Source organism: Podarcis melisellensis (assembly GCF_964234715.1).
Source record: "Podarcis melisellensis genome assembly, chromosome: 1".
In the NCBI taxonomy this organism is placed as follows: Eukaryota; Metazoa; Chordata; class Lepidosauria; order Squamata; family Lacertidae; genus Podarcis; species Podarcis melisellensis.
The window spans coordinates 83,392,566-83,416,799 of record NC_138528.1 but is presented as its reverse complement, the minus strand read 5'-3'; the positions used below and the strand labels follow the sequence as shown (position 1 = coordinate 83,416,799).

Here is a 24,234-nt window from a genome sequence, read left to right as displayed (position 1 = left end):
TGCAACAGAAAGGGCGGTAGCCTTCTCAGGATAGTAAAAAGTACTTCTGGCCTCCACCACACTCTTAGAGTTCAAGATGCAGCAGTAGCTGCAGGAGCACCCCAGGTCATAAACTTGAGTAGCTGAACTCATCAGCAACATGTATCCCTGTTTCCCCCCATCATGCAGTCCACTGACTATCATGACTTCAAGTCATGATTGATTTCATCACCACCACAAACTGGTTCTCATTTGGAATTTGGTCAGCTTCCCCATCCAGATTCTGGTTCCTGTTTTGCTTCCCTTTACTTTATCGGAAAACTTCTTGGTGGCTGATACTCTGTCCCTGGGGAAATACTGACTTGTCACCAAGTTCCAGTTCTGCTTTAAAAACAGCTGCATGCGCCGAGCATATGGAAACCGGAACAAGTGAACAAGGAATACTCCATGTCTAGCTACTAACAGTGTGTGCACGTGTGTGTGTGTGTGTTAAAAGCAGCATCTCAGCAAAAAAAAAGGTTGGTGACCACAACTGAATGAACCACAGCTCCCCTACTACACTATAGTGGAACAAGGTCCTGTGCTGTGCAAGCAAGAGCTATCCAAACCCCTACAGAAGCTAGCAATTCTCACTTGCATCCTACCTTGCACAACTGTAGCTATTACTAGAACTGGAATTAAAGCCGCTGCTACTAGATGCTAGACTAGGGGATGGGTTTGGGAAGGGTGTTCTTTGCAGGCTGTGGACATTCCAGGGACAACAACGGATCTACCTGAACAGTTTTCACCAACAAGAGAGACATCATGCCAAATTGTTTTATTTAGCAATCAATATATATAACCTACCCCATCCCAAACTAGAACACCAACTGAAGTGTAAAAAAAAATGTTAAAAATCCAAACTCTCTACCACATGTTGTTGGATTCCCAACTCTGACTCCCATACCCAATGGTTAGTAATGATGGGTGTTGGAGTCTTCTGGAGGGCTGCAGATTTCCCATCCTTGCTTTACCAGCTTAAATCATGCCTCCCCAAGCTACCTCATTCAAAAAGGCTTTACAATGCTTCCAAACAACTGTTCAAGCTTTGGTTTCACTGACTTTACAATAAGAGTTCCATAAATGTTGTGCAACCTTTAGGTATGTTAGCCCCAAGTCATTTAGAACTTTACAGGTTAAAACTAACACCCCAGATTGTGCCCAGAGGATCACAGGAAGCCATTGTCAATGCTGGAGCAGTGGTTTAAAATGCTCCCTGTGACAAGAGATGGATCACTGTGTCTCACACTGAATGGAGCTTCTGGATAGTCATGAATGGCAGCCCAAAGTAAAATACATTGCAGCGATCAACCTAACGGAAGCTAGGCTTGAGGTGGTATATATTAAGTGATGCACCCAGAAGCAAGTCGACCTTCATTTGAGAGGCAGGCAACCAAGCAGAAGGGAGAGTCTATGTTTCACTGGCGAGCTGAAGATCCAGGGGAACCTCTTCCCTACCCTGCAATAGCTGTGCAAGCCCCTGGAAGCGTTCCTGCAGCTGGAAGAAAGATAAAAAGACACACATTTCATCTTTCAAAGGGGACTGAATTTTTCCATCCTTTGTCTCAAGATTGCTATTCTCCCTTTTGAATCCCTGCGTTCATCGCTTTTTGGTTCCACCCGAGACCCAGTTCCATGCAGCCATAGGCCCACCACCTTCCAGCTGCAAGGGATCTAGCCCGCTCTGTTTCTGGGCTGGCAGCATACTGCCCACCTTGGGTCCCACAGTCGGTTAACTTCCTAGCTTCTTACTGTATTTATTGGTCGCATAAGGACTGGCCTGACCTCCAACTCTAGCAGCCAGTCACCTTGCAGGATGTTCTTGCGGTATTCTTCCAGCCTCAGCTGCCTCCCCAAGGCATCCAGCTCACAGAGAACAGCCTGGCGCTGTGGGCAGGGCACACTCAAATGGTCTTTCTCCAGTTGCTGCTCAAGGGCTTCCAGTTCCCTTTCCTTAGCCACCCGGTGATGCCGCAGGTTGGAAATGTTCTGGTTTACCTCCTGAATCTCTGCTTCCAAGCTCAGAGAACGTTCCTCCCGCCACAGCAGGGACATGAGTTCCCCATGGATCTCGTGCAGCTCGTTCCTTCCTTGGCTGGCACTTCTCATGCAGGTGCCCCTCTCATTGCTGCACCTGCTGCTGGTGGCTTGCGGCGGCGGCCAAACCTCCAAGCAATCATGTTGGGCTTGCGGTAGTCCAGGCTGGCAAAGGGAACTGTTGTATCCATGGTGTTCCAAGCTGCCCGCAGCCAGTCCTTTGCGTCTCTTGGTTGAGCCTAGATCTGAGGGCACTGGGTGGGTGCCATGGTTGCTGGCATGGCGCTCCACCCACAGCCTGGCAAGCTGGGCAGTAGCCAAGCCCTTGTGAAAGAGGTCAGGAACCAACCTCAAGACCTTCCCAAAGGGACAGGCACTGCCAAAGCCCTGCACATCAAGCCAGCTTTGGGGGCTGAAAAACTGTGCATCAATTGTGTCCCCTTTCAGGAGCAAAGCCCATTTCCTCCTGACAGAGAACAACTGCTTGGCTGTGCGTGCAACGGATGCTGGGGCACAAAGGCCATGTCCTCTCCTGTGTCCAAAGGTCAATGCATCAAGCGAGTCATCATTAACGTACAGGTTTTCACACAATGGAAACACAACCTTGGTGTCAAATGAGCCTTTCAAGGAGCCCAGGTACCGCACATAGGTGACAAACCAGGAGATGTAGCTGGCAATGTCACACTTATCACAGCCAGCTGTGATCCTCACTCTATCCTGTCCATCCTGCTCTCTGGACTCAACAAGCTTTTCCAGCTGCTGGAGGCTCTGGATATCTGCAGCAGGGGACAGCAGCAGCAACACATTGTAAAGGGTGTCAATGTCAAAAGCTTGCTGGCAGCTTCTTATGTGTCCCTCAAAGGACTGGATCTGATCTTGCAGAGCAGTATACAAAGCTTCCATCGATGCCATCAGCAGCCTGAGAAAGTAGAATGGGGAAAGGTTAGGTAAGTTGTGAAAAGCAACTCAGCAGGCAAAGCTTTCCCTGTCACTGCAGTTGTTAAATACATACACAGGATTGTGAGCAGAACAAGGCAACCCTCAAAATAAAGAGGTGTGTACACAGTGGAGTCAAACGGCAATGAAATGCAAAAAATAGCAGCCTGTGACAATTCACTATTTACAAAAGCTCTTTATACCTTTGTGTAGACCCACTTAATACCAACTGAGGATAACACCTCAAGCATCAAAATTCAGTACTTCTGTTGCTCTTGTTCTCCACTGGAAGCTATAACCCTCATGTCAGTGATAATGCAACCAGAGTAAGTATTGAGACACAAAGGTGTCTGTGGTCCAAAGAGGTGCCATTTCCCCACCCCTCCCCCTCTGTATGAAAAGTGCACCCAGTTCCCCCTTATCTCAAACTTCCTCCATGGCCCCCAACACTCTCTGCAGTTGGGAACTTACCACCTCCAGGAACAGCAGTCACCTGAAGAGAAGAACCAGGTTATGTCTCACTGCACAGAGGGACAAATAAACACCCTTTGCCATGGACACAGCATGTTGGGACATGCTTTCAGCACTGAAACAGGGGAACTCAGTCCTTACAACTTTAGCTGTAATCAGTGGGGCAAAGCTTGCAGTTGGCATAAGCCAGCCACGCTAGCAAGGGAGTACTCGTAAAAAGGGAGATTCCTGTGCCAGAACTAACAGGGTCAAAGGACCGGATGCCAAGGAAGACAATGCTCCTTTAGTATTAAAAGTGAGCTTTTCCTCATCCCCGTGGAACAAGCCGAACTTGCAAAAATGTACTCCTAAGGCAGCAGTGTCACACAGAAACTTCTTTTCTTTACCTTGTGACCTTGTTGCCAAGGTCTGCTTTCCCTGGTCAGAATGGATGTAAAAATAAAAAAGGCAAAGAAGCCCTGGACAGTTAAGTGCAGTCAAAGGCGACTATGGGGTGTAGCGTTCATCTCGCTTCAGGCTGAGGGAGCTGGCCTTTGTCCACAGACAGCTTTCCGGGTCATGTGGCCAGCATGACTAAACCACTTCTGGCACAATGGGACATCGTGACAAATACCAGAGCACATGGAAACGCCATTTACCTTCCCGCTGCAGCGGTACTTATTTAATTACTTGCACTGGTGTGCTTTCAAACTGCTAGGTTGACAGGAGCTGGGACAGAGCAACAGGAGCTCACCGCCGACCTTCAGACTGGCAAGCCCAAGAGGCTCAGAGGTTTAGATCACAGCGCCACCCACTGGGAGGGAGAATGGATGATAATATACTGTAATTGTATGGAGCTTCTCAGTCTGTAGCCCCCAAAATTGAGAAATCTGCGGGGATCGCCTATCTTCTTGGCTGAAGAAGATATCTTCAAAATCTTACGGAAATTTCCTAAACTGGGATCTTTTCTTCACAACACGCACCTGGTCCTTTTCTCATTTCACTTCCACTGACCTCCCACCTCCTGCCTTGGACCACACATCATCTTCCTTTTGCCTAGTGCTTAACAAAGAGTCACCTGGGGAGGGGTAAATGTTCAGGTTTAGAAAACAGACATGCAAATGAATAAATGTTCCCCTGGCGGTTAGTAACAGGGAAGTGATCAGATGCCTGGAGTTCTGAAAAAAAGAGGAACTTGTCTCTCTGTGTGTGAGAATCAACATCCTAGCACAGCAAAGGCATTGTGGAATGAGGATTTGTTACCTTCTTGGAGAAACAAGGGGGAAGGCAGGGGCCTTAGCCAGGAAGAACCACCAGAGCAGGCTCTCTGGCAAAATATGCACAGAGAGACACTGTCCAGGGACAGTGAAGGGTCTTGCGGTGATTAGTGCTTATAGCAGGGGTGGGAAAACCTTTCCAACCCAAGGGACACATTACTTCACACACAACCATCTGGTGGTGTGTGTGTGTGTGTGTGTGTGCATGTGCCAGCAGTAGGCTTGGACAAGAAGCAAACATGGGCAAAGTAAGGGATGTGGCTCATCTTTCTACAGTAGGCTTTATTCCAGCTGCACAAATGTTAGAGGGCTCAACACCCCCCCCCCAGGCACAGCTCCCCATCCTGCATCCATGCTAGCAGGAGGTTTTGCCACATGCCAGCCTGGCAAAAGCATATGGGGGGGGCGGCATGGTATAGGGGAGGGGTGAGCAGGGTGGCCTGGGGAAAGTTCCAAGAGCTCGAAGGTATGCGTTAGACTCCTGGGCCTGAGTTTCTTCACTCTTACTCTTTTTAGGTGGGCCTCATAAAAGTTGTGGTAAGGATCCCTGTTTCTCTAGCATAAACACTGGATCCCTGCTTGAGAACCAGGATCCCTTTTCAGCCCTTCATTTTTATTTTTTAAAAAACATTTTGCTTCTTTGCCCCATTCTTGGGTAACCTTAAGTATGGTTTCCAAAGGGGTCACTGTCTGTTGCAGCATAAACAGCAAAGAGCTTTGTGCCTACCCCACATCTTAAAGGCTGGCAAATTTATTATGGCACGTGCTTTTGAGAACCAGAGCGCACTTTGTCTGATACAGCTACAAGGCTTGCTGACTACGCATGTATTCTTCTCATATCAGGAGAAGAAGGCAGAAAACTGACAGTAGCAAAGGTGCTCTGATATCCAGGTGTCTGCTCTTACATCTGTGGGATGCAGCATGAATAGGAAACAGCTCTCTCCAACAGCTGGCTTTAAAGGCAGAACAGGCCATGAAGATTTGCCTCACACTATGGCCTGCAACAATTTCTTGCCTTACTCTGCTATGAAAGTCTATGTCAGTTACAGAATTGTATTCAGCCTGCAATCCTAATCTTAGAAATGAATGTACAGAGCTGACCTCATGGCTATAGGCTACAACATCCATCTCCCCGCCCCAATCCCACCCTGATTTGTGTAACATCTTTCCAGATTAAGAGTTCTAGAGACCTCAAAACTTGCCATGATTTTGTGACCTTTGGGTTGGTTCCCCCCAAAAGGAACTGTCCAGCTGTGGATTTTGGATTGTGCTTATGGACCTTTATTTTTATGTACCGTACTTCTTGTGAATTTCCCTAGGAGGCAGCAGAGTGCCAGAGCTGGCTCTAGTAGCACAGTCATGGGAAAAGATGCAGGCCTGGGCAAGGGGCAGGGGGAGTGTTTAGGTAACTTGCAATTACCCTACACATGCACTGAGGAATATGATGCTTATTTCACTTTGGTGGTTCTTAAGTGTCACAATATTATCTCTTTAGTGACTGTAAAATCCTGCCAATTTATAAAGCATGGTGCAGGGCCAGGCAATAACTAGTTAATTCCACACCATGATTTCACGAAGGGGAATGGGCACTTTACTATCTGGTATAAATAATGGGCAATCTCCACACAGGCAGTATAAGTCTTCAAAAGCAGGTTTGCCCATTGGAAGGGAGGCCTATTGATCCATCCTAGGGCTTACTGTGCTTCAGAGCTGCTGTTAGTGGGGGGAGTGGTAAACAACAACTACAATGCAGGGAGGACAATGAAGGAGGTGGTTGTGAGTGAGCCAGTCCCAGGTATCAAAAGGTTTGAGACATTTTCTTCCCTCACGCTTTTTTGGGGGGAGGGGGTGTACTTTTACCAACTGCATTACAGTGAGAGGGGCAGTAGACTCGACCTGGTGCCTTCCATGTTTTGAAATACAACCCGCATCAGACCCAATCTGTGTGGTCAATGGCCAGGATGCTATCAGTTGTTGATCAAACAATCTGGAAGGCAAAGGCTACAGTAGAGGAAGGCTCTTCCATCATTGCCTCCTCCATGCTCAGAAAGGCTTGATCTGATGAATCTGTTGGACATGCACAGAAGCCCTGGCAGTAGCTCCTTGGCATAAAAAAACCTGAACTAGTCAGTGGGCAGGGAAAGCCAATGTGATGACTTCCTGAAGTTGCTGTACAACAACTCCCAACAGTCCCACGCAGCTTGACCAGTGGTCAAAGGTGGTGGCATCTTGTTGGCTTTGACTCAGGGTCACCAACCTCTCCGTGCAGATGGACACTTCCTGCTAGACAAGACTCCAGTTGCTAGAAAAAGCTGAGCATGCTGCTGGAAGGGGAACAGCAGGCAAGCCATGAAATGATGTTGCAGAAGCACAAATGATGTCTAGCCCTGGCCAAGAAAGGCACTACAGATTACTGATAGGGTGGCGGTGATTTTAACTGGGTGTCCTGCCTAACCTTCTGCAGTGAAAGTGCGTTCTGACAGCCCAGGAATGGAAAACATGTGGCCCTCCAGATGTTGTTGGACTCTCAACTCACTTCAGCTCTGCAATAGTCCAGGGGTAGGGAACCTGAGGCCTGCGAGATACCGCTGGACTACAACTCCCATCATTCCTGGCCACTGACCGTTGTTCAACAACATTTGTAGGGCCACAGGTTCCTCATCTCTGTGCTAGCACAAAGCCACCACTAGTTGTAGGAAGGACAGAAATGTTTCCTAGATCAACCCAAACTACTCTATTCTGGAACAGCAATTGCAACAAGAATGTGGTATCTACTCCATGCACAAACACACACACTATGCATGACCCAAACCAGCCATTACATCACCAGCTCATTTCTGCTTGCATTTCTGAGTATGAACTTACGCAGCCAAACAACAATGCCAAGCCAGGAAGAGGTAATATCAAAGCTTCTAACTGTACCAGAGACAGACACATTTCATCCGAGCTGGCTTGAAGAGGTAGAAAATATGCCAGACTTTGGGAGATACATTGCTTCATAAAGAATACAATTTCAGCAGTGCATTTTTATTATTTTATTTTTTTGCCACTTGTAAACCTGGTTCCTCCCTATGCACCCTAAGTCAAATATCAGCGTATGGTGAAGCTGGAGAATCTTTTCCAATAGACCTTCTGCACACTGAGTTTACAGGGACACAAACATATGTTCAGCCCTGCTAGGTAAAAGTAAGGGTATTAGCTCATTAGTGAGATACAGTCGTACCTTGGCTCTCAAATGCCTTGGCTCCCGAACAATCAAAACACAGAAGTGAGTGTTCTGGTTTTTGAACGATTTTCAGAAGCCAAACGTCCAGCGCGGCTTCCAATCGGCTGCAGGATGTTGGTGTCTGAACATTTTGGAAGTAGAACGGACTTCGGGAACACATTCCGTTCGGCTTTCAAGGTACAACTGTATATTTAAAATAATATTAGGAACGAGCTGAAGTATATCACCTCATAATGAAGGGTGTGCAACTGAAGCAGGTTCTCACCAAAGCTCATCAGCCATGACAAATGGAAATTGGAAGACACAAAATCCCATCACACCGTCCTACACCCAAACCAAGAGAGCAAAGGCTTAGCATTCAACAAAACCAAGGAGACCACACTTTCTTCCACACCCCTCCTCCAATAAGGGGAAGTGTATACAAGATATTTCCTCAAACAGTCTTATGGTTAGCAAAACTTCTCATAAAAATGGGGTGTGGAGAAGTAATTAATAATCCTGGGCGAATGAAGCACGTTTGCAGCTCGTACATTGCTAAGTGAAATGCTTGTGAACCAAAGATGGTCTGGAATAGGGGATCAAATCCCCATTTTGTTTGGACCATTTTGGATGGGACAAGCTTATAACTATGGAGACAGGTGATGGCATTATGCAGTTTGTCTTCCCAATAAAGTTAACATTTAATAATAAACAAGCAAACCATGGTCTAACGTCATCATTAATATTGCTGCTGCTGCTGCTACTGCTGTTTTTATTGTTGTGGTTGAAGTTAGAGCTCCTTAAGAGTTAGGAGGATCCTAGAGATACCAGGGTCTAAATGATATCCACTTAGAGCAGACCACATCTACTACAAAGTCAGCAGCCACTGCCTAAGCTATTGGGAGAGGCAGCTATTGCATTGCATTGTCCTTGCCTGTTCTCGGCTTGCAGTCAGAAACATTTTATATTAGGAATGCCAGCCAGTGGGCAGCTTTGACTGGGATAGCAATGCCCTTTAGGCAATCCCCTTCTCTTCTGGTGGGAGCAGGTGTCACAGGTCCCCAGTGTGATCCTGTGAAAGCCTCTCACACCCCCTTAATCTCATTCCACTGGAGCAAGGGCACAGCTGGTGTGAACACGATCCTATCTCAAGGGAGCCAGGCCTAATTCCTACAAAAGCAACACGGAGAGGGGGGTGGAAACAAGTCCAGAAAAGGTCACTGATTGAAAATGCAGAAGACCAGAGCCGAGCAATGCCCAAGCCCCTCTCTCTTCCAGCACTGTCAGAGCAACGCAGCACATGTTTGTAGCCAGACGATGCGTCCAGTAATGTTGACATGTGTTTTAATCTGGTTTTTAGCAGACTTTTAAGTTTATTATTTTTGAATGTTTTTAAAGTAGTTGTATCTAACTGGGTTTTTAAAAAAACAACAACCAAAAACAACCACACACAACCTGATTATTTTATTATTTTATTTTTATTTTTGGAAATCTCTTTGAGGTTATATTGCAATGAAGCGGTATAGAAATCCTGTGAAATAAAAAGATAATAGTTGCAAACTGATTTTTGCTTTTTGTTTAAATAAGAACCCAACACATTTTTATTGCTTTTATTCATATGAAGAGCACTACAAAAGTAAACCAGCAAATCACAGAAGCCTCTAGCATAAAGTAACAGTTGTTACAGGAACATCAGTAGAGGACTGAAACTGTCCAAGTTGTGAAATTATTTCTTTCCTGAACAGGCATTCCTTCAAATTCATTTCTACCATAAACACATGCTCCTGGGGAAGATAAGAAAGATTTTCAGGATCTGTTTATCCTGAGGTCCAAATCTGAAGATTGGCTGGAGCCTATCTCATGACACACGTTCAGGTAGATGTCCTTGCATCTACCTGAATGTGCAGGTAGATGCACATTCACAACCCACCATGAAGAGAGTGGACACATTGCAACAAGTAGCAACAGCTAAATAAAACCTCTCTTGCACAACAAATCCACTCCCTCCTGCCTGCCCTGGCAAAGAAAAAAGTCAAACTGTTGAGGGGTGACAGAAAACTACAGTGGAAAAGCAAAAGATAGCAGCACTTTGACGGCAACATCGTATAACCTTCACACAACTCTTACGGAAACAAATCAGGCAGATTGCCCAATGTACTCTTGGTCTGGAAGAAACCAGAACCCATCCTCACATTGGAGATTCATGATCTGACACATTTTAATAGCCATGTAAGCTGATCAACGTGAATACAGTAAGCCTGCAACTTGCATGAATTTACCAGTAACTTGTGTGCATTCAGCTTTACATGCATGGAGGGAAAGTTAAATAAATAAGATAGGGGAACAGAAAAGGGAGGCGCTCTGGAAAAAATGTATTTGGCAATCCCACCCATCATTGAACCCAATGGGTTTTGACTATACATGATTCTGGCTTTAGGCCTGATCCCCAGAATGTAACACCTGTGTAAGTTGTGGGCCTATCGTAAGATATTAACCTCCAAAAACTTCCTTTCCCTGCATTAGTTTCCACACACGGATCTTGAGGGAAACAACGGAGAGGGTTGGGTTCATATCAACCCATTTCTCATCACAAGAAATATGTTGGGCGATGAACAGGCCTAACAACTGCAGCCGGTTAATAAAACATTGAAGCAAATCTTACTCAAAGTAACATGACTGCCATGGAATATGTCTGAGATTATGGCAGGGGTGGGGAACTAGATGTTGGTGGATTTCAACTCTCATGTCCTCAGCTAGCATTGCCGAACGCCAGAAATGATGAGAAATGTGGCCTAGCAGCATCTGCAGTGTTGCAAGTTCCTTGTCTCTGGATTGTGAGATGACTCAGATAAGTTGGATTCCTTTGCCTACAGCTCTACACAAATAAGATAGATATTTGCATGCAGAGCTCTAGAGCAACAGCTGCAAAGCAAAACTATACGCCGCAGATGTTAACCATCCAGAGGACAATTCTCAGTTTTGAGGAGTCACCTCAACTAATGCAACCACAATTCCATGCATTGCTAAGCGCTAAAAGATCAAAACCTAAACCCAAAGGAAATGCAATCCACTCTTATGCATCATTACCATGAAAGCTAGACAGCCTCCTGATTTGCTGAGACAGGCGAGAAACCATCACACACACAAAAATGAGTTCCCCACCACAGCTAACTAAGGCAGATTCATCAAAGCATACATTCCAGAGGGGTATCTCTGTTAAGTCTTATGGCAGCAAAAACAGCCAAGAGTTTTGTGTCACCTTAAAGCCTTATCGTGGCATAAGATTTCATGGGTTAGAGAGTTCACATCTGATGTTGTGGGCTTCAGTCCAAAAAAAAGCTTATGCCATGATAAATCTACAATCTTCTAGATGCCACAAGTCTCTTGGTTGTTCTTTCATAACAGTACAGATTTGGACTGTAGGAGTTACTATTGGAAATCATTAGAAAAACTGGAAGAATTGTGGTCGGAAACGGATTTGGAAATATGGCTATGGGCGTGGAAAGAGTTGGTATTTTTCATTTATCTCAGACTTCATATACATTTTGCAAAGTCTGAGTGAAACAGTACTGTACTTAGTAACATAAAAATATTATCACTATGCTCAGGATGTCAGACTGCAGAGGTCTTGGGTTCAAAACCCCACTCAACCATGAAGCTTACTGGATGGCCTTATGCCAAACCTACCTGTTAGGGTTCTTGTGAGGATAAAATGGAAACAGGGGAAACTATGTAAGCCACTTGGAATTCCTTGGAAGAAATCTGGGAAATATATGCAAGAAATCAACAAAACAAACCACAGGAGAAAGTGTATGGCTTGGTTAGTGTGCCAAAAAGAAAGAAAGAAATAGGCAGAGGGATCAATCTTTTGTTCTAAGATCTCCAAAATTAGGAATTTCAAGATTGGACAACATCTCCCAAGGACCAGAAAAGGAGGTCTGCAGTTCAAAGGGCAAAGCACCTCCCATGGATGCAAAAGGTCCCAGGTTCAGTCACCAGCACCTCCAGATAGGCCTGGGGACAGCTTGGCTGAAATCAGGGAAAGCTGCTGCTTGTTGGTGCAGACAACATTGAGGTAGATGGAATAATGGCACGACTCGCTACAAAACCATTCCCTATGCTCTGATCGAAAGGAGATATGGGAGAGTTAGCAAAAATCGGAGAGAGCGCTTCATGCAAAATGATCCCAGACTGGGAAAAGGATGAGCAATCAACCTAGAGGCAATCATAGAATCGTAGAATTGTGCATCTGAGGAGATCCCACCCCAAATATGGCGCATGAAGCCATCATGAGTAAGGTAGGTGTTGCCCTCAGGCAGAAGCTCCTGTCTATTTATATTTTGATAAAGCAGGTCTGACTCATATGGAGCTAGTGACATCATTGAATCGACGTTGTTCATGCAGGGCATGTCTCATCTACTGGCAAGCTTACACACCTTGAGATATGGGTGGGTTATGCACAGACATAGCACACATTTCCTGCTGCGCTTCCTGCAGCCCCCAGCAGAATGGGAAATCCCCTCTCGGCTGCTTCCTGCTAAGGGGGGGGGGGAGCATAGGTGCTGTCCTATGGTGGGGGATTGCGGGGGGGGGGGGATGCATTTGGACTGAGATGCAAGAAGTCCATGAGTGCCTCTCCAGTTCAGGCGAATCCCCCTTCTCTCCTCTCCTCTCCCTTGCCTCCCCCTCCCCTTCTTGAATGACCTCATCCAAGGAGCTGCAGGAGGAAGGCAGGAAATGGGTGCTCACCAGACCCTCCTTTGATGTGCTGATCGGTCTGTGTCAGTGACCAGGCGCATCTCCAGGCCCTTGCCAATCCCAGGCAGACAGGATGGCTCCCTCCACGCAACAGGAGAGCATCCTAGATAGGGATCACCTACTTGTCGTTCAAAATGCTTGATAAGGAGGGGGGCTCCCAGAAGGAAGAAAAAGCTAACCTAGGCAGAAATTGGGAAATAATGACTCAGGATCCAGAGTCCTGGATGATCCTGCTCTTGCCCAAAGCTCTCCCTGCTTTGTCGGTTCTTCAGTCTCCTCCGCATCCGATTTCTACTCTCTGAGGCTTAGGTTTCCCATCCCTGGCTCTTGATGGTGCATTTAGCCGCTCCCCTCCCCGCCATGCCATCCCTGAGCACTTTCCCCCATCTTCATCCCTCCAATTTAAGCGCTTCAAATCTCTCCTCAAAACCCACCTATTTATTAGAACTCTGGCAGAACCATGGGCAGTACGGGGGGGGGGAGCACCCCCCCCCAAAGGAGCTCCCCCCCAATTGTAGACTGTTATTTTTCTTTCAGAGTTCTTAATATGTGGAACACAACTCATACACATAGAAATATATTTTGCCCCTTCTATACCCACCCACCCTTTTTTCTGGTGCCACCACAAGGCGCAACTCCTTCGCTGGCATACCCTATCTCTATAACTCTGTAATTTAAGCCTAAACACATCTAACTGAAACAATCACTTATTGCTTTCCTAATCACTGTGCCCCCTTCCCAGCTTTCCCTTCCTTGGTCATTTCCTTGCTTCCTAGCAGATCCACAGCACACATTCAAAGCACATTCAATACACATGAGGTCCTGCAAAGAATCTTGGGAGCTGTAGTTTCCTCTGCACAATTCCCAGTACCCTTAATTTTTAGACTGTAAGTCCCTGAAAGCAGGGACCTTCCCTCTTATGCTCAGTAAGGCATCACACACCCTGGTGTGCTGCGTGTCTGATTTCCACAATGATTCAGTGATGAAAGTCCCAGTCACAGGAAAAGAGTCAAGAGAAACAGAATGAGTTTCAGTGTTTCAGGTTACAGTGGAAATGGCCTTGGATAGGAGCCACTATTTTGCCACCAGGCACTTAGACTGAGGTCCTCTTGGCTACCTCCAGTTGTGGCTTTGTGGAGGAAATGGGAATGGCCTGATCAATGACTGTAACATTCCAGTTCTTTCACTATGGTGTGCCGCACCCTCTCATTCATGGACATTTGGCAGGGGGGGGGCATTTTTCTCTTTACAGACCAGAAGAGAGATAAAGAGAGAGGGGGGAATCATGTTTCCCTTTTTGGGTTTTGTAGCTTATGTCGTTATCCATCTAAAGCCGCAATCTGACATACGACTAGCCTCTGCACCTAGCAGATTCCAGATAGAAGTCTCAGCTCTGGGGAATGTGGGACAAAGGGAACAGAATGTTTCCGTTCTTTTCCAGAGCTGGCAAAGCAAGTGACAGGAATCCCAGCAGCAGTGTTTTCTGTTCACTCCTTTGGCACACAAACATCTCCATACCTGCTGAAAGACATCTGTGCCAGAGCCTCATTCCTGGCATTCTGAGGAACTGCACCACAGTCTGGAGGGTTTTTCTGGAAGCAAAACTCCTGAGATATAACTAGAATCATGTGCTAAATTTTGCAGCCAGGTCCTAAACTAGCTATGCTCTCAATCTATGGGACCCAATATAAATTTACACCTCTCAAAGACCTTAATGCCTTTCTTATCACTGCAGACATAGAGAGATATTTGAAGAACTGGTGTTCAAAAGGGTGTGGCACTTATGTAGCTCTTTCTGAAGAACTGACCCACTAGGCTCAGAGTGCTCAGGGGTGCTGCCAGACAAGACTAATTCCATGAGACTTCCTAGCATTCATTATTGTCAGGGTTTCTGGGAGAGAGGAGGAGATGACAGAGGAGACGGAGAGCGAGTGGGAGGAGGGGCAGAAGGATGAGGAAGAAGATGACGGAATTCTGAGGGAATCCACGAGTCTGAGCAGCGAGTCAGAGGATTCTCAAAAGGGGGTTACCTTAATCAAGCAAAAGGGAGGAGAAGGGAGAAGCGGAGAGGAGCCCAGTGGAAGACAGACGCAGCAAGAGGCGTCTCAGCCGGAACGGAGTAAAGGGGGTGGAGTCGTCAGCCTCTCGGAGGGAGCAGGATTAGGAGAGAACAGAGAAAGGGGGTTGGAGCAAGGTGTTCAGCCGGAAAGGGTGGAGAGCAGAACAAGGGGTGGTGTAGCGGTCGAAAGAAAGGTCAGCAGCAACGTACGCGCGCCAAGTTCAAACGTAGAGGCGCGCGGAAGTGGAGAGAGCTCAGGGGAGGAGCCCGGCCCTAAAGCCAGAAGGAGGGGGGAAGAGGCGGCAGAGGATTCAGCCTCAGGCGAGTCACGGAGAGAGGGAACCCAGGGGGGCAGGAAGACCCTGCGGAAAAGAAAGGAGAGGAAGAGGTGGTCTAGAGCCAGGCTATTAAGTTGGTGTGGAAGAGGGGAGGAGTCAGAGGGGACTTCAGCGGTCTAACGTGACAGACGTACGGCCACGATGCTGAACTGTACGAGAAGCAGAAATCTTCAATAAACTTTTCCTGTAAATAAACTGCAACGGAGTGAGGTCTCTTGTGAGCTGGGACCCGTCCTGGGTGGCCGTGACAGTAAGTCCCCTCTCCGAAAGCAAAAAATTTTTTTTGCGAAGCTCACGAACGGGAGCAGCCATGAGCGCTGAGGAGCAGCTGGTTGCACTGCGGGATCAGGTTACCGCTCTCACATCGGCAGTCATTGCTTCGCAGAAGAAGAATGACGACTTGGAGAAGACGTGCCAGGATTTGCAGGCAAGGTGGGAACACGCGGACAGGGCGGGGGCCCCAGGTTCCAGAGCGGAGGGCATTGCGCTTGGACGGAGGGGGGGTGCCCTGGTTCCGCATTTTAATGGCAACTTGCAAGACTATCCCAATTTCAGAGCGGACGTCGTATATGCACTGCATTTACTCCGTCACGATTTTAAAGATGAGGAGGAGAAAGTGGGGTTCATTGTTTCGCACCTGCATGGGGAGGCCAGGGCTTGGCTACGCAATCTGTGGCGCGAAGATGGACCGGCCCGTCGCAATTCAACTGCGTTCATCAAAGCGATGGATTCTTGTTTTCAATCCTCTGTGGATGTGGACATTGCGCGCCGTCAAATGCACGGGCTGAGGCAGGGGAAAGCGACTGTGCGCCAATACCACTCTAAATTTTTTGCATTGCTCACCGCCTTAGATTGGCCAAAGGACAGTAAGCCGGTCAGAGATCTTTTTTGGGAGGGATTGAGCCCCCCCATCAAGGATGAGATCGCTAGGGGGGACAGACCCCAGACCCTAGAAGACGTGGTGCAACGGGCTTTAGCTATTGGAATTCGACATGAGGGACGTCCGTGGCACGAGGAGGACGGGCCCCAAGCGCGTGCGCAAGCGAGGACTCTCCCTTTTGTGCACAGGGATTTCAGCCGTGCGCACCCCTCGCCAATGGGGAAGGACAGCGAGGAGCCAATGGAGATTGGTGGTGCTAGGGCTCAGAAGCCATCCCAGAGCCCTGTCCCTGGTGCAGCCAAAGCGAAGCCTCCTAGAGGAACCAGGAAGTGTTACATCTGTGACAGTGCGCACCATATGGCGAAAGAGTGCCCCCAGAGGCTCCAGAAGCACACTGCAGCACTGGCAACTGTAACAGCAGAGGTGCAACCAGGGGAGCAGTTTCAGGGAAACGACAGTGCCTGGCTGGAAGCAGAGCTACTGGGGCTCAGCCAGGCGGATCTGTAGACAAGCCCCCAGCATCACTGCAGAGCGTGGACCCTTTGCCTCCCAGACCGGCAGTTCTGCTCACAGCAACACTCCAGTTGCCTGATGGGAGACTCCTCGAGGTTCCAATAACGATCGATTCGGGAAGCAACGCCGACTTCGTGGGACTGCAGTTCGTTAAGCAGCACAACATGGCGCTCCTGCCTGCAACGACGCCTCTAAACGTGGTCACGGTAGACGGCAGGAAGTTGCTGGGGGGGCAAGTGGTGCAGCAAACCCCTCCCATGATGATGCAGATTGGCAACCATCGAGAACTTATTAGTTTCAATGTCACCCACTTATCGGACACACCCATCGTGTTAGGCATGAGTTGGCTGGAGAGGCACAGTCCCGCGGTTGCGTGGTACCAGCGGCAGATCACCTTTTGTTCATCGTATTGTGCTCAGCATTGCTTTCAGACCGATCAGGGAGGAGAAGCCGAGCAGCAGTTGCATCTGGGTATGGTGCAAACAGTGCCTCACAAGTACCAGGACTTCTTGGAGGTTTTCTGTGAGAAGGAAGCTGACAAGTTGCCGCCTCACAGACCTTACGACTGCGCGATTGATTTAGTGCCAGGGGCGCAACTGCCTGCTGCCAAGCTGTACTCCATGTCGGAAGACGAGATGCAAGAGCTTCGGGAGTTCATAGACCATAACCTCAAGCGAGGTTTCATCCAGGAATCTAAAGCAGCGGGTGGCAGCCCTGTGTTCTTTGTGAAGAAGAAAAACACGCCCCAAAAAAGGCTTATAGTGGATTACAGGTTCATAAACAGCTTGACTAAGCCCAAAGCTTTCCCCATGCCCAAGATTGACGACCTTTTAGCGACCGTCAGGAGGGGCAAGATTTTCACCAAGCTGGACCTACGTGGAGCTTACAATCTCATCCGCATCCGGAAAGGAGATGAGTGGAAGACCGCCATGTTCACCCCTCTGGGCACATACGAATACAGAGTCATGCCTTTCGGTCTCCAAAATGGCAGCCACGTTTTTCAAGCATTTATGCACCACGTGCTAGCAGGTCTCCTCTACAAGAAGTGTGTCTGCTTTCTCGACGATATCCTGATTTTCTCGGAATCGCCGGAGGATCACGATAAGGACGTGAGGGAGGTCCTGCAGAGGCTGAAGGACCACAGGCTGTACGCCAAGTTGGAAAAATGCCAGTTTGATGTCAGAGAGGTTGATTTCCTTGGCTACAAGTTGTCCGACGAGGGACTGGCCATGGACAGGGCTAAGGTTCAAGCGCTGTTGGACTGGAAAAGCCCTCGAAATCGGAAAGAGGTCCAGAGGTTCATCGGCTTTGCCAATTTTTACCGCAAGTTTATTAAAGGTTTTGCGAACGCGACGGCGGCTATCACTGACACCCTCAGTTCCAAGAAGAAGAAGTTCGTCTGGACCGAACAAGCGGAGCGGTCCTTCCGGACGCTTAAAGGTCTTTTCGCCTCCGAAGAGCAGCTGCTCCACGTGAATCCCGGCAGACCCATGCGGGTAGAGACCGATGCGTCAGACAGAGCGGTTGGGGCCGTTCTTTTGCAAGAGGATTCACAAGGCAACTGGAGACCGGGTGCGTTCTACTCCCGGAAGCTCAGCAAGACGGAGCGCAATTATACCATATGGGACAGGGAGTTGTTGGCCATTCATGCAGCTTTCAAAGCGTGGCGACACTTCTTAATAGGAGCCAAGCACACGGTGCAAGTCCGCACGGATCACAAGAACTTAGAGTATTGGCGGACGGCTAAGTTACAGACCCAGCGACACATGCGCTGGGCGGAGTTCTTTGCGGATTTCGACTTCAAAATAGAATACATCCCAGGAGACTCCAATGTTATTGCAGACGCGCTGTCCCGAAAGCCGCAATACTTGGAGGAAGCAGCTCCAATCGCAGCAAAGCACATTTTCGCACCGCAGGCGTGGACGTGCGCTACCATCGCAGTCGACCTGGACGCGGTGCGACGCGCGTTGCAAAGGGATCAGTTTGCACAGTCCAAGATGGAGGAGCTACGCGGAGGGTCGCGAGACAACGATGAGTTCCAATTGCAAGATGGACTTTTGACTCGTAAGGGTGCCCTTTACGTGCCCACCGACGATCTTCGAGCCAAGGTTCTGCAACAATTGCATGACGCCCCTAGTGCAGGCCATTTCGGCAAAGAGAAGACGATGGAGTTGGTGGCTAGAGACTTTTGGTGGCCCCAGATGAGAGGAGAGGTGGCGGACTACGTCGCCAGGTGTGATATCTGCCAGAGGTCCAAACCAGTGCACCAGAAGCAGGCGGGATTGCTAGAACCGCTGGAGACACCGCAGCAACCGTGGGAGAGGGTAGCGTTGGACTTTGTTACGGACCTGCCCAGCTCCAGAGGTAAGACGGCGGTGTTAGTGGTGGTGGACTTGTTCACCAAGATGGCGCATTTCATCCCTTGTGCCAAGGTGGCGACGGCAGAACAGACCGCAAAGCTCTTCATCGATCACGTCTTCAGAGTGCATGGACTTCCGCAGTCCGTCTTGTCCGACAGGGGGCGCCAGTTTGTTTCCACTTTCTGGCGAAAGCTTCTGGGCATCTTGCACGTCAAAATCAACCTGACATCGGCGAGACATCCACAAACCAACGGTCAAGCGGAGAGGGTCAACGCGATCATGCAGCAGTACCTGCGGTGCTACGCCAACCAGCGACCTGCGGCGTGGGTGGACTATCTGCCGATGGCTGAATTCGCCTACAACAACACGAAACACGCATCCACCGGGGTGACGCCTTTCTTCGCGAACAATGGCCGTCATCCCAGAACCTTCCCGAGATTTGCGGCACCAGGAGGGGGGGGGCCTCAAGATGCCGACCAGTTTGCAGCGGAGTTGCAAGAGGTGCACGAGGAGCTGCGGAGACATTTGGAGCTGGCAAAACAGGCGTATAAGGTGCAGGCCGATAAGCACAGGAGGGCGGGAGAGGACATCCAGATTGGGGACTGGGTGTGGTTAGCAGCCCACGCGATGCCGGCCAGGTCATTGGCCAAGAAGAAGTTAGGACACAGGCAGCTAGGGCCATATCAAGTTGAGGCTAAGATCAATCCGGTGGCTTTTCGTCTAGCCCTTCCGGAGGGTTCCAGGGTGCACCCGGTCTTTCATAGGTCGGTGCTCACTCCCTACAAAACCCCACACAGGTTTCAAGAGTCAGGAGCACTCCCAGAGCCACGTAGGAGGGCGCCTGAGGGGGGGGAATCGCCAAGACCAGAACCTCTTAACGAGGTCACAGAGATACTGGACTCGAGATGGGGGGAGGAGGGAGTTGAATATTTTCTAGCCAGGGAAGGCACTCCGGCCTCTGCCAATAGCTGGGTGCCGGGTTACGCGTTGGACGAACCCCTGTTGAAGGAGGAGTTCCATGCACTTTTTCCGCACAAGCCCATGCCCGAGGAGTATTTTGATGATTGGCTTTTCACGCCCACTTTGTCAGACAGCACGTTCGAGGGTTTCTCCTCACCCGAGGGCCATACGCCCGAAACAAGCCCGACCAGGGATCCGAGACTGGGGGGGGAGGAGACAGGCCCTTGTTGGTGGGTGGATCAGCCAAGGGAGGCATGGAGTCAGAGATGGATGGTAGGTCCTTGGCAGGCAGCGCCAGGAGAAGCAGTGATGGAGGAAGAGACTGTGAGGTCTGTGGGTGGGGAACCCGAGTTCGAACACACATATACGGAGATGACAGAGGAGAACGTTGAAGTGGACAACTTATATCCTGAACCGACCCCGGAAGAACCACGTTTTCCTCAACCTGCACCCGGCGAGCGGGAGGGGGGAAGGGGGGGCTTCGAGGGGGGGATGGATGTCAGGGTTTCTGGGAGAGAGGAGGAGATGACAGAGGAGACGGAGAGCGAGTGGGAGGAGGGGCAGAAGGATGAGGAAGAAGATGACGGAATTCTGAGGGAATCCACGAGTCTGAGCAGCGAGTCAGAGGATTCTCAAAAGGGGGTTACCTTAATCAAGCAAAAGGGAGGAGAAGGGAGAAGCGGAGAGGAGCCCAGTGGAAGACAGACGCAGCAAGAGGCGTCTCAGCCGGAACGGAGTAAAGGGGGTGGAGTCGTCAGCCTCTCGGAGGGAGCAGGATTAGGAGAGAACAGAGAAAGGGGGTTGGAGCAAGGTGTTCAGCCGGAAAGGGTGGAGAGCAGAACAAGGGGTGGTGTAGCGGTCGAAAGAAAGGTCAGCAGCAACGTACGCGCGCCAAGTTCAAACGTAGAGGCGCGCGGAAGTGGAGAGAGCTCAGGGGAGGAGCCCGGCCCTAAAGCCAGAAGGAGGGGGGAAGAGGCGGCAGAGGATTCAGCCTCAGGCGAGTCACGGAGAGAGGGAACCCAGGGGGGCAGGAAGACCCTGCGGAAAAGAAAGGAGAGGAAGAGGTGGTCTAGAGCCAGGCTATTAAGTTGGTGTGGAAGAGGGGAGGAGTCAGAGGGGACTTCAGCGGTCTAACGTGACAGACGTACGGCCACGATGCTGAACTGTACGAGAAGCAGAAATCTTCAATAAACTTTTCCTGTAAATAAACTGCAACGGAGTGAGGTCTCTTGTGAGCTGGGACCCGTCCTGGGTGGCCGTGACAATTATGCATCACCATGAGTGTTAACTGGTGGGATCTCCAATATCTCATGCACCTTTTTGGAAAGACACTCTCATCTGATTGCACAAAGCTACTCTGTTCTCATCTACACAAAAATATATATATATAGCCTGGAGTCTGTGTTGCTCTAATTACCATTTGTTCTCCTATTTTGTTGTATTCTAGGGATGGGAAACATGTGGCTCTCCAGATGTTGTTGGACAGCAACTTTCATCACCTCTGCCACTGCCCGTGCAATTGGTATTCAGAAGCATAGTACCTCTGACCGTGGAGGTGGAATGAGGAATCAGACTTAGTAGCCATTGACAGCTTTATCTTCTTAAGAATTCATCTAACCCTCATTTATACCCATCCAAGTCTGTGGTGATCACTGACTCTTATTGGAGCAAATTCCATCATTTAACTATACGCTGTTTGGAGAAGTACTTTATTTTGGATGTCCGGAATCTTCCAACATTCAGCTTCACTGGAAGCCCCCAAACACCAGTTGGTGAGAGCATGGTGCTGATAATGCCAAGGTTGCAGGTTCAATCCCCGTATGGGTCAGTGCATATTCATTCCTGCAATGTAGGGGGTTGGACTAGATGATCCTTAAGGTCCCTTCCAACTCGACAAATCTATGATTCTATTGTTATGAGATGGAGAAAAACTTTCTCCACACTAGGCATAATTCTATACACTTCTCTCATGCTGCTTTTCATGTGGCGTGTGGGTGTCAGGTATAGTGTTGAGTTGTACTTGTTGCTCACAAACATTACCTTGAGGAAGCATCCATCCATCTTCATCTCATATACAGTGGTACCTCAGGTTAAGTACTTAATTCATTCCAGAGGTCCGTACTTAACCTGAAACTGTTCTTAACCTGAAGCACCACTATAGCTAATGAGGCCTCCTGCTGCTGCCGTGCCGCCGGAGCCCGATTTCTGTTCTCATCCTGAAGCAAAGTTCTTAACCTGAAGCACTATTTCTGGGTTAGCGGAGTCCGTAACCTGAAGTGTATGTAACCTGAAGCGTATGTAACCCAAGGTACCACTGTCCAAAGAACAACTGAGACATATAAGGGATGAAATAGTAAGACAGAGGTTACAGAAAGGGAAAGCGTTACCATTTCCAACTGGGTATTGTGAATGTCTCCTTTTAGGTCACTAGACCGCCTTGAACTGGAGGACTCCTGCCGCAATTTTCCCGCAGAGACCCTAAAGCCCCATTAATGGGTTTGCCACATGACTAGTGGCTACGGACAATCACTTCCTGGCTCTGATACAGACACCGAGCAGCAAGCTTTGCACCTCATTTCATCCTTTCTTTCACCAGAACAAAAAGGAGTTCTTGTGGCAGACACATTTTGGCAGGCGCTTTTCATGGACTTGCAACCCACTCATCAGGTACACAAAGCACCCATCTTGCTCAGCATAACCACGCAAACATGAGTTGCAACACTGAGTCGATTAATAGATTAATTGGTTTAAAATATTTCAATCAATGAATTGGGCAGGAGATTTGTAAATGTTTTCAAACAGCCAGTATTTTAAAAAGGATTGTGGTGTACATGCCTGCTAAGAATAGATGTCCCCTCCTCAGAGTAGGGAGGCTGCATTTTTGAAGAGGATGTCCCACGAAGGTAGCAACTACAAACAATGGGTGCCTTGCAAAAATCAGAATGTTTTTCTTCTTATAGGCAAACATATTCAGTTTAAATTGATGAATGTATTGCTTAACTAAACAAAACTCAAAATGATTAATCAAATCAGTCTCCTTTAACATGCAACAGCTGCAATATAGATGCAAACTTCTCTCTGAGTTATGGCATATTGTTGGTGTTTCAATGCCTACCGAAAACTCTTTTATTCCCCCAAACCTTTGTTGGCAATTATTATTCATCTGTTTTTAATCTTTTTGCATTGGATTAACTATTGTTGTTGTTATTACAATACAGGTTGTGGTTTTGTGGTAGTTTTTATATTCTGCTGTACACTGCATTATGATTTTTAAATAAAAAGTGGTATAAAAACATATTTTAATAAATACATACTAATGCACACACACTAGTGTGACCTAACTGCCTTATAATAAGTAATAACCACAATAACAACAACAACAATAATTAGTTATTACTTATACCCCGCCCATCTGGCCAGGCCTCCCCTGTAACTCTGGGCCTTGCCCATTTTTAATGGTTCCACTTCTTCCCTTGCTGACTTCCAGATATTTTGGACTACAACTCCCAGCATCCCTGATCACTGGCCACGCTGGCAGGAACTAATTGGAGTTGTAGTCCAACCCCCCCCCCCCAAAAAAAAATTAGGCAGGTGGGGAAGAGTGTCCCAAGGCCTCTATTCCATTTCTGGGTGGGTGGGTGACTGTTTCTTGTTTTCTAAGAGCACATGCATGCACTTGAACACTATGGCGCCATGCGGTGCACAGCCTGTCATTTCACACACTACATCTGCTGGTGGATATTTTAAATGCTGAAAACATACTGAAGGGCAATTAACACACATACCCCCCATATATTTAACCAAAATATTAGAATCCTCTTGTATTGAAATCAGTGGAGAGACAAGCTGTTGCAGAATAAAGAAATACAACAGGCACATACCCTCCAACATTTCTCCAGTGAAAATAGGGGCACCCTAAGGAAAAGTGGTACATTGCAAGATCAAATCAGGAACCGGGACAGCTTCTCTAAATCAGGGATGTTCCTTGAAAATAGGGGCACTTGGAGGGTCTGCAGATCCCACGACAGTGTGTAACAGGTACAGAGAACCTGTGGCCTTCCAGGTATTTTTGGAGACTACAACTCCCATAATCCCTGATCTTTGGCTAGGCTGACAAATGTGAAAATAAAGAAAATTACCAGCCTGGGCGTCGCTATGTCCAATTTAGCACTTCAGAATCTCCAGGTCTCAAGCCATGGAACATATACTCGGCGCTAAGCACGAACAAGAGAGCTTCTGAGCAAGTGCAGAGTGCTTTCCCGCTACCCACAAACGGGATCACAGGGGGCAGGACTTCCAGTCCAGCGTTCCTGGGAGTGACCTCCCTGATCCCTCCGCGCCTCGAGGCGGGCGGAGGCGAAGGTGGGGCAACAGGCCGGCGCTGGCGCGAAGCAGGCGCCACCCAAGGCGCTCTCGGGCTCCAATCAGGCGTCGGGGCGGAGC

The 24,234-nt window shown here is 48.5% G+C and overlaps 1 protein-coding gene across 4 annotated transcripts; it reads right to left on the bottom strand.

The window, feature by feature from the left end:
• Window positions 1-832: 832 nt before the first annotated feature.
• Window positions 833-24,124, bottom strand: LOC309354203 (uncharacterized protein). Of its 4 annotated transcripts, none has more exons than XM_081884244.1 (3): window positions 23,931-24,124; window positions 1,771-2,974; window positions 833-1,516 (listed from the first exon to the last, which is right to left on the bottom strand). In XM_081884244.1, the coding sequence occupies exons 2-3, from the start codon at window positions 2,965-2,967 to the stop codon at window positions 1,430-1,432; spliced, it is 1,284 nt and encodes a 427-aa protein (XP_081740370.1). In that variant the 5' UTR covers window positions 2,968-2,974; window positions 23,931-24,124; the 3' UTR covers window positions 833-1,429. The 4 variants fall into 4 exon arrangements, with proteins under 4 accessions (XP_081740370.1, XP_081740371.1, XP_081740369.1 ...); XM_081884245.1 differs by lacking the exon at window positions 23,931-24,124 and adding an exon at window positions 3,463-4,075 and having other exon boundaries at window positions 1,804-2,974; XM_081884243.1 differs by lacking the exon at window positions 23,931-24,124 and adding an exon at window positions 3,463-4,074.
• Window positions 24,125-24,234: the final 110 nt, after the last annotated feature.

Coding starts and splice junctions, on each gene's coding strand:
- LOC309354203 (XM_081884244.1), bottom strand. CDS start 2,967: ATGGCATCGATGGAAGCTTTGTATACTGCTCTGCAAGATCAGATCCAG. Junction 1,517..1,770: donor TTATGCGACCAATAAATACA/GTAAGAAGCTAG, acceptor TCTTTCTTCCAG/CTGCAGGAACGCTTCCAGGG.